Genomic DNA, 11,104 nt, shown 5'->3' with positions numbered 1-11,104 from the left:
CTCCCTTTGCGTCTTGTAGTCGAAACTTCAACTCGGCCAGTACGACTTATTCGTAGCTTCTGCTTGTCTATTGGCTTGGGGGTGCTCTATCAACATGAACTGGTGCTTAATTTTGAGGCTTGCCACCGAGCTTCTAAAAACTGAGTCAGTGAACTGAGTTCCATTGTCCGTGGTAATGGAGTGTGGAACTCCAAATCGGCTAACAATGTTCTTGGAGAGGAACTTCAGACTTCTTTAAGCTGTGATGATTGCCAAAGGTTCTGCCTCGATCCACTTAATGAAATAATCAATACCCATTATGAGGTACTTTTTTCTAAGGGCTTGTGGAGATGGACCAAGGAGATCTAAACCCCATTTTGCAACTGGCCAAGGTGAAGTGACCTTAATGAGTTTTTCTGGAGGTGCCACATGAAATTTGGCATGCCTTTGACAAGGCGGACACTTTTTAACAAAGTCGGCTGCCCCTTTTGCAAGGTCGGCCAAAAGAAGGCGGCTCGGATCAATTTCTTGGCTAGCGATCGTGTTCCTAAGTGATTTCCACATATGTCATTATAAACTTCTTCTAAGACCTCCTTGATCATGGAGGTCGGAACACACTTCAATAGAGATGTGGATACTCCTCTTTTCTAGAAAACATTATAAACCAGCGTATAATTTTGTTCTTCCCTTATGAGCCTCCTTGCATCCCTTTCTTTTCTGGGAATGATATTGAATTTAAGATATTTGATTATGGGGGTAATCCATCCTAGGCTTTGATTGGATATGGCCACTGTGTCTGACCTGTCGTCTTCCTTTGCTACTGATGGTGTGTGGAGAGTTTCCTAGATCAGACTTCTATTGTTGCCCATTGGCTTGGTGTTGGCTAATTTAGAGAGAGCATCAACTCGGATATTGAATTTCCGAGTTATAAGTCGAACGTCTCTTTCCAAGAACTGAGCTAATTGTTCTTGTGCTTCTTCCAGGAACTTCTTCATGTTGGGATCTTTACCTTGATAAGTCCCGTTGACTTGGGAGGTGACCATTTGAGAATCACTGAAGACTATTAATTTTTCTATCCCGACTTCCTCAGCCAGTTTCAAGCCAGCAAATAATGATTTATATTCTTCTTGGTTGTTAGAAGCAGGGAACTCAAACTTTAACGATAATTCAATCCAAGTTCCTTCTTCATTTTTCAGAATAACTCTTACTCCACTTCCAACTTTATTGGATGATCCATCCACATAGAGACTCCAAGTTGTAGGATTTTTCTGACCTTCAGTGTATTCAGCCACAAAGTCGGCCAAATAGTGGGATTTGATTACTGTCCAAGTATCATACCTTAAGTCGAATTCGGACAACTCTATGGCCCATTGTAGCATCCTTCCTACAATGTCCGCCTTCAGTAGAATATGCTTCATGGGTTGATTAGTTCGGACCTTTATTGTGTGAGCTTGGAAATAAGGCCGAAGCCTTCTAGAAGTGATGATAAGGGCATATGCGAAATTCTCTATCTTTTGATAGTTTAGTTATACCCCTTACAGAGCTTTGCTTACAAAGTAGATGAATTGTTGTCCGTGTTTATCTTCTCGGACCAAAGCTGAGGCTACAGCCCGGCTTGTAACTGCTAGGTAAAAAATGAGCTTCTCTTTTGGGATAGGTCGGGTAAGGATTGGAGGTTGGCTCAAAAAAATTTTCAAGTTTTGGAAGGCTTGTACACATTCATGAGTCCATTCAAATTGCTTCCTTTTTTTTAGTATTGAGAACAAGGGTAGAGACTTCAGGACTAATCCTGGTAGGAACCTAGATAAAGCTGCCAACCTTCCATATAGTTGTTTGACTTCCTTGAGGCAAGTCAGACTTTTCATTTCTAGTACCGATGTGCATTTGTCCGAATTGGCCTCAATACCTCTTTAAGTGAGCATGAAGCCTAAGAACTTCTCATCTTCCACTACAAAGGTGCACTTTGAAAGATTAAGCCTCATCCTGTGCTTCCTTATTGTGGTAAATACCTAAACAAGGTCGGACAAGAGATTGAGGTCGTCTCTGGGTTTGACAAGCATGTCGTCTACATATACTTCCATCCATTTTCTAAGGTGAGATGAAAATACCTTGTTCATCAATTGTTGATACGTGGTCTCAGCATTTTTCAATCCAAAAGGCATTACTACATAACAATAATTAGCCTTTGGGGTGATGAAAGAGATTTTCTCCTGGTCCGACTTATACATCGGAATTTAGTTGTAACCCAAATATTCATCCATGAAAGAAAGATATCTATACCCTGAAGCTGAGTCAACCAAGACATCAATGCTTGGAAGAGGATACGGATCCATGGGAGAAGCTTTGTTGAGGTCGATGTAATCAACATGTAACACCCTAATTAACCTAAGCTTTATCTCGCATCGTAAAGCAAAGGTTAATCAGAGATTACGACAGTTCTAAGCTCATATATATATATATATAGAAAGATTAGTATAATCTAGAAGATCGATGAAAGATATAGCTCAAATTTTGGATTTGAAAAGCGCAAAACGTACTAACGAAGCTACTAACTTGAGGCACAAGAAACAGATAAGATATAACAAAAGATAAGTATATAATATCATAGGAAACTAGCCACGGCTCGCGGAGTTTAAGCCGGCTAGCCATATACAGGTATACAGAACCATACAGTGAAAACAACTTATACAAGTTTTGTTCTCTCAAATATAAGCCTCTAGGCAAAACAAAATACAAAAGGAGAGATGTATAAACAAATTAAACCAAAAGAGTCCAAAAGAAACCAAGATCCTCCGCTTCTGTCACCATCCAAAGCAACTCACCGAGGTGGGTTGCGACCTGCATCTGAAAAACACAACAGAAATATGGTATGAGAACCGGAGGTTCTCAGTATGGTAACAGTGCCCAGTAATGTAGGATATAAGACCCCGGGACACCAAAGGCAATCCTAACATCCATATCCATCACAAGATTCAAACTTAAAGCATTCTAAAACAAATAAGCATAATTATATCAACATTAACTTAAATAAACCGGGTAATCTATCTTAGGAAATTTCTACTCTAACCAAGCACCGCTGTCCCACGGCCTTCACCAACCGATCCACCATGCGATCCCATCGCCACCGCCTTCCGAACCTCCTCAATCCCAGTAGAAAGCACAGATAATATACAATGCAAGTAAAACACAAGTATTGACATATAAGGCAATAAATTCAAATAGCAATTAGGCATGTTATACAAATAGGCAAGCCATTACAAATAGACAAAGCATACAAACAGATAGAAAATGCATATGATAAATGCCTGTCCTACTTGCTGTGTTATCACATTGTCAGTTCAACTGCCAACCCGACAGATCTCCATGGAGACGTTGCCCTTCGGAATTCTCATATGGGAACCCCAAGATATAGTGCTCGGATCACTGTCCAGGTACCGGCGCCTGCACGCTCTACAGATCCGAAGGAATGCGAGCGGGATACTCTTGCCACAGACCTCACATCTCAATGCAAGCGGGACGAACCACCGCCCTTACGCCGCCGCTGCTACCTCGACAGGCGGGATCCAACCGCCGTCCCTGCCGGGCTCATGGTGTCTCATAATCTCAATATAAAACAATGGTACAGTGGTTTGCAGAAAATATTTTCAGTATAAAGTGGATCCATCAATCTCATTCAGAGTCCTCGACTCATCTCAACCACCGTCAATCCACAATTCAGTTTCCGAACATCAACAATTCATACTTTCTCATCTCATTTATCAATCACCCTTCACATGACATAAAACCATCCTCAGCTCGCCAGAAACCTAGGACTCCATTTTCTAATTTTTTCCAAATAATCCTCAACTAAAACCCTTAGGTTATATCCCATGTTCTCATACTCAAAACCAAGCCCAAAAGTCGTAAAACAGTATTATAGAAGCTTGCAACCTTGTTGGAAAGGTGGAATAATTGAAAATAAGTAAAATTTGAGAAACAGGGCGTGTGCGGCCGCACAGGGGTGTTTGCGTGCGCACGCCTAGGAAGATTTTAAAAGTGTGCGTGCGCACAGGGGTTTGCGTACGCACAGATACTGATATTTATCAAGTCTTTTCACTCGCACAGGGTGTGCTAGCACCCCAACAGACTCCCCTTCCCGACTTGTGCGTGCGCACAGTAGTGTGCGTCCGCACAGGTCGCAAGTCTCCATTGATGTATGCGCGCACATGCTGTGCTAGCGCTGCAACCAGTAGGCACTTTTCTGCATGTGCGTGCGCACATGCGCGTCCGCACAGAATAAGATTTTCGCAGGGTTTGTAATGCATTTGCATATTTGCCATATTAGCTAGTTAGTTTAGTTAGTTTTAGCTTAGTTTCACTCATTATCTTTGAAATAAACAAGTATTTTTATGAGTTTTATTCCCATGCATTTATGAATAAATCTCATGAAATTGATTGAATTGATTGCATGGATTGGTGAGACTTTGAAGCAAATTCCTCTTGTTAATGATAGGTGATGAAACAAGGAGGCATTGAAGCAAGAATGAAGCAAGCAAGTGGCTAACAACTTGTTCAAGAAGAGAAATATGCACATTGCCAACTTGGAGCTACATTGGAGTGCTTGGCAACAATGCCAAGAAGCAAAGTGGGCAAGGAGAAAGGGGCTTGGGCGTTGCTAACGCCAGGAACAAGGGCGTGCTCCTAGGGAACACCAGGGACAAAGGAAGCAACCCTGAGAAGTGATCATGCACGTTGCCAACTCTAGGAAGAGCTAGAGTGTTTGCCAACAACGCCCAACAATTTAAGACAGCCCTGGCTCTCTCCTAAGCACATTACCAACGTGGGTTAACACTGGCGTGTTTGGTGACAACACCAGGCAGCCCTGGAGAGTGATCATAGAGGAGTTGCACGTTGCCAACTTGCACTTCTACTTGAGTGCTTAGCAATAACGTCAAGAGGCAAGACTTGGCAAGAGGGGGAGAGGACTCGAGCACGTTGCTCACCTTTGATGTGCAAGGGCGTGTTTGAGACTAACACCAAAAGCTTTCGATCTCCACCCATCGAGCACGTTGCCAACGCCAGCTTATATGGCCGTATTTGCTGAAAACGCAGCAACTAGATTTTGGGCCAACTAAGAGCTCGAGCACGTTGCCAACGCCAGCTTCTATTGGCGTGTTTCAAGACAACGCTGAGCTAGAAGATGTTGTCTAGGAAGGGAAGCCAACACGTTGCCAACGCCAGAGTTCAAAGGCGTGTTTAAGGGAAACGTAGCAAGCAAAGCCAAGCTAGGAAGCAGCCCTGGAGAAGTTCACTCGAGCACGTTGCCAACTTGAGGATGCATTGGCGTGTCCAATGTTAACGCCAAGCAAGAAAGCTTGCCCAGGGGAAGAAGCATGCACGTTGTTAATGCCAAGTTCTATAGGCATGTTTTGTGACAACGTAGCAAGCAATTTTAGAGAGCAATCCTTTCACTCGAGCACGTTGCCAACGCCAAGTTCTGAAGACGTGTTCCAAGGCAACATGACAAGCAAAATTGAAGCAAGAAGGCAGCCCTGAAGGAGAGCATCGAGCACGTTGCCAACGTGCCAACAAGGGGGCGTGTTCATCAACAACGCCAGCTATGTGCCTTAGCCATGGGAGGTTTGGCACGTTGCCAACTTGGGAGAAAGGGTGCGTGTCCAGCAACAACTTCAACAAACTTGGCAGCCTGACCCTACCTTCTTTGAGGAAGCATAACTTGAGATAGGAAAATCCAATTGAGATGATTCCAAGTGCATTAGAAAGAAGACACTCTGAGCTTTCCAATGACGTATGATAGTCCATATTAAAGCAGAGAATTGAAACTCAAATTCTGGGCAACATTAAGCATGAAAAGTAGAGTCAAGAAGAAGAAAAGCCAAGTTGTTAGCAACAACTTGAGCTAACAACGCCCAAGTACCAAAGCCCACCCCCAGGAAAATACCTTGCACGTTGCCAACGTGCATTAAGGCCAGCGTTATTGGCAAAAACGCCAAGCCATTGAGCCAGGAATTCAACAAAGAGAAAGCCCACATTGCTAGCCCAAATTAAAGATCTCTGAAGGAATTTTAGGAGTAGTATAAATAGAGAAGAGTTTAGTACTTTTGAGTGACTTTTTTTGACACTTAGACTTTTATTTTTTTTAGCAATTTTTACTCTTTACTTTTTCTCACCGGTCTTCTATTTTGTTTTTTCTTGCAAATTTGAATTTCAGTTTCAAGAACTTCTCCATTCTTCATCACTCTTCTCTACTCAATTTTAATGTTTATTTTTGCATTTGTTGTTGAATTTAGAGCTATGATTCACTAAACCCCATTTTCATTAGGGGGAGGAGCTCTGCTTATTTGAATGAGTTGATAACTTTTCTTTTCCTTCTCAATTCAAGTGGTTCATCTAAAAGGAAACTCTTGTTCTTCACAGATTCAATCACCATCGAAAGAGGGATTAATCTATATGAATTATGTGGTGAATTTAAGAAAGGAGCTACATAATTCAGTTTAGAGTTCATCCTTTCATGATTTCCTTGATCAATACACTTTGGTTGGTATGTGAGATGTAACCTCCCTTAGTTGAGATTCTGGAAGTTGTGTGGCTTGGATTAGGAATTGAACTTCATCTCTTCTTATGAACAATTAGATCACGAGAGTGGTAATTGGTTGTGTTGAGAGAAATTGAGTTACCAAGAGATTGGGACTCAGTTACCCACAAATTGCCATGGATCTATACCCATGATTGAGAAAGAATTGATCAACATCAATTCAGGAGAATTTGCATCTCTGATCCCTAATGATCCTCTCCATCATCAATTCTCATTTCTTTTGCTCTTTAGTTGTTTGAATACCCATTACCCAATTCCCTTCTACATTCTTGCAATTCATTATTCTTGTCATTTACATTCTGTTTCTATATTTCTTGCTATTTACTCTTATGGTCTTTAAAATTCTGCAATATTTACTTTCTTGCAATTTATCTTTAATGGCATTTAAGTTTCTTGCATTTTAAGTTTCAGTTATTTACTTTCATCTTCTTTCTCTCTTCTAGTTCTTTAAATTCCTTGCCATTTAAATTTTTTCAATTATGTTCAAAAATCACAAATCTCATGAAATCAAAACCATGTTTGCTTGACTAAATCTACCATTTAACTAAAGTTGCTTGATCTACCAATCTCCGTGGGATCGATCTCACTCTTAGTGAGTTTTATTACTTGATACGACCCGGTATACTTGCCGGTAATTACGTGAAATTAATTTTTTACGTATCAGTTGTGCGCGTGCACAAGGCTGTGCGTGCGCATACATCAGAAATCATAAAATTCTGCAACTTAGCAGAATTTCAGATTTTTAACACCAACTTTGAATGATCATAACTTCCTCTACAAAATTTCAAATTTTTCAAAGTTTATATCAATATAAAGGTTTTTCAAAGATCTTTAATTTTAAACAAATCTCATTAAATTTTGAAAAGCGAAGCAAAAGTTATGATCGAACAAAGTTTACCAAAATTTTTTTTTACCCAAATTTCACTTATGCACAAATTTAGCAATTCATCAAGACACATCCAACTAGATCAATACCAAACCCCCAATTACAACACAATTTACCTTCTAAGGTTACCAATCACCAGTCTCAATCATCAACATCAAATATATGACTCTAAATTAATCCTTCACCAATCATTACCTCATCTTTATCAATTCACATAATCAACCTCATTCATGCTTTAAATCCATATCCAACAATATACAATCATTCAAAGTTATCAAGCATCATATCTCAACATCATTAATTCTTAACATATCAATATCATTTCAACATACAACATCAACCAACCACATAAATCCAAACTTATCCTATAGGTCACTAGCCTAAGTGTCCATGAATATTATATTCTATATAGAAAAAACTAAAACCATACCTTGACCGATTCCCAATATGCCCTTAACCCAAAGTTGAGCACAAGCTAGGCTTTCCAACACAATCCAAGCCACCAACAATCACCAACAAGTTCAAATACTCACCATTTCAAGTTATACCACACATAATTTACAATAATTCAACCTAGGGTTTGTCAAACTTAAAATTTCACAAGGGTTCATTGGCTCTTACCTTTTCCAACAAATTTGATAGCAAAAATCCAAGGCTAAGCAAGGATTAGAGCAAACCTAAACATACAAAATCACAAAAACTCACTTAATCACAAACCCTATAGACCAAAATTTTGGAGAGAAGAATAGAAAAGATTTCAGGGTTACCTCTCCAATTTTTTGTATGGGTTTTGTAGAGCTCTTCACAAGGAACGCGTAGCCGCAAACAGTGTGGCGATCGGAGCTCTCTAGCTCAAGATGCGAGCTTCGGAAGGAGATGGTGAATAGTGTTAATGGAGTCTCTCTTCTCCTTCTCTTCTCAGCTGGGTGTGTTGTGTTTGTTAGGGTGTTTTGCTGAATGGTTCATTAAATGAGCCTTTTATATGTTGGGATTGGGCCCAACTTGGGCCTGGTCCAACCCGTTAGAATTTTTAGCCCGTTTGACCCAACTTCGGACCAAACTTTTAAAATTAACGCCCGGTTTTCAACTTCTAATATTTTTCTAAAGCTTTTGTCAGTTTTAACTTCTTCTTGTGTGGTACCGGACAGACTTAAACCGGTTCAATCGGTTCAACTGTCGGTTCGCGGTTTTCACAGTTTTTCTCAGAAAATACATTTTCTGACTCAGAAAGACCCACTGAGTCCAAAAATCATATTTAAATCCTCAAATTCTCATTCTAACTTGTCAGAATCTAATTTGGGCAATATTATCACTTAATTGACCGGTTGATTAGTTGCGGTTCTTACACAACACACATCCTCTATTTCTCGTTTTGCTTTTTCACAAGGACCACATTAACCAACCACAAAGAGTATTTTACCTCCCTTATAAGCCTAGCTTCTAGTAAAGCTTGCACCTGCTCTTCTACAACTTGTGTTCTTTTAGGACCAAGTTTTTTCCGCTTTTGCCAAATAGGTCAGGAGCCTAAATAAACGGCGAGCTTGTGACTCATGAGGTTGGGGACAACGACAGGTATGTCGAAGGCTTTCCAAGCAAAGAGGGCGGAGTTTCTTTGTAAGAGCTCAACGAGATTTGCCTTTAAATCTTCATCTATGTTGGCTCCTATACTTGTTGTCTTTTCGGTCTGATATTCGATTTGAACCTTTTCTACCTTCCCTTCAGGTTGTGGACGTAGCTCTTCTTGTACTCAGACACCACCGAGTTCAATGGTGTTGACTTCCGTACCTTAAGTTGAGGCTTTCATTTTAACACTTCCTTGCTAGCTTCTGATCTCCTTTTATAGTAGCAATTCCCTCTGTAGTTCGGAATTTCATGCATAGATGAGGTGTAGAAACGATTGCAACTAGTCGGTTCAAAGTGGTCTGACTATCAAAGCATTGTAGGCTGATGCCACGTCAACCATAATGTAGTCAATGCCTAAGGTCCTTGATTTCATGCCTTTACCAAAAGTGGTATATAATGAGATGAAACCAACAGGTCGGATCAGCGTATCTCCTAACCCAAAAGGCTTGTCTAGATAAGCCTTTAGATAATTTTCTTCTAACCCAGTGTCAAAAGCGGGCTTGAAAAGTATGTCGACCGAACTCCCTTAGTCCACCAAAATTCTATGGAGGTTTGCATTGGAATTGATCATTGCAATTACTACGGGATCGTCGTGACCAGGTGTCACCCCTTGTGCATTTTCTTTGATGAATGAGATTGTGGGTAGATCGGGAACTCCGCTGTCTTCCCCGACTTGATATACTTCCTTAAGATGTCTTTTGTGTGAGAACTTAGTAACTCCCCCTCCTGCAAACCCTTAATTTATCATGTGTATATGCCTATCAGAAGTTTGTGGTGGTCGATCCTGCCGACTTCCCCCTTCATCATCTCTTTTCCTTTTTCCTGGATCGCCCGACCTTTCAGCGAGGTATCTTTATAACCGACCTTTTCTGGCCAACTTTTCTATAACATTTTTTAGATCATAACAGCCATTGGTAGAATTCACATATAATTTGTAATACTCGCAATATTCTGTCTAACTTCTAGCCTTTTTGTGCTTAAGGAGGCGAGGAGGTGAAAATTTTTCAGTGTGATAGATCTCTTTGTAAATATCGTCAAGAAAAACTCGAACTAGGGTGTAGTTGTGATAGCTTTTCTATTCCTCATTTTTCTTTGCCTCCTTATCTTTATCCCGAGCTTGCTAGGAAAGGTTTTGCCTCGGTACTGGATCTCTAAGTCGGGAGTTCTCCTCCATGTTGATATACTTCTCTGCACATTCTTGTACTTCACATAAAGAAGTCGGATGCCACTTTGATATGGATTGAGAGAACGACACTTCTCTAAGGCCACTAACTAACCCTAATATTACTGCATTAGGAGGCAAATTCTGTATTTCTATGCAGGCTTTGTTGAACCTTTCCATATAAGTTCGGAAGGTCTCTTCAACTTCTTGCTTTACCCCTAAGAGACTTGGAGCATGTTTGATTTTGTCCTTCTGAATTGAAAATCGGGTAAGAAACTTCCTGGCCAAGTTGTTAAAGCAAGTCACCGACTTGGGTGGTAAGCTATCACACCATTTCATTGCTGTTTTGGTTAAGGTTGTCGGAAAAACCTTGCAACGAGTCGCATCAGATACGTCGGCCAAATACATCCTACTTTTGTAATTGTTGAGATGATGTCTTGGGTCGGTTGTGCCATCATAGAGATTCATGTCGGGGCTTTTAAAATCACTTGGAACCCTAGCCCGCCTGATCTCTTTTATAAAGGAATCTTCTCCCCCAAAAGGGCTTTCTTCTTGTTCATTGTTGGTCCGAGTTCGTAGATCAGCTTCTATTTTTAGAAGCTTTTCCTCAAGTTCTCTTCTGAGCCATACCTCCCTTTCACAGATTTTTTTCAGCTTCTCTTTGTCGTTTGATCTCTTGTTTGAGTTACTCTAATCGACCTTGATGTTCGTGTACGAGTACCATGATCTCGGTGGGATGTGGGGGCCCTTCGTTCTCAAGTGAATGTACCTCTGACTGTAATCATCGGGTGTGAGGATTTTGTGATATTCCTTCCCCATCAAGATTACTTTATCCTTGTTGTCGTGGGAGTATCACAAG

At 40.7% G+C, this 11,104-nt stretch overlaps 1 protein-coding gene across 1 annotated transcript; it reads right to left on the bottom strand.

Moving 5' to 3' along the window:
- Positions 1-821: 821 nt before the first annotated feature.
- On the bottom strand, positions 822-1,397 carry LOC148573976 (uncharacterized). Its single transcript, XM_088505848.1, has one exon. The coding sequence runs from the start codon at positions 1,395-1,397 to the stop codon at positions 822-824; it is 576 nt and encodes a 191-aa protein (XP_088361974.1).
- Between the last annotated feature and the right edge of the window lie 9,707 nt (positions 1,398-11,104).

The sequence above is a fragment of the Arachis ipaensis genome, chromosome B2, assembly GCF_059453495.1.
Source record: "Arachis ipaensis isolate K30076 ecotype BB chromosome B2, ASM5945349v1, whole genome shotgun sequence".
NCBI classification, from domain to species: Eukaryota; Viridiplantae; Streptophyta; class Magnoliopsida; order Fabales; family Fabaceae; genus Arachis; species Arachis ipaensis.
This window is presented reverse-complemented; position numbering and strand designations above follow the sequence as displayed.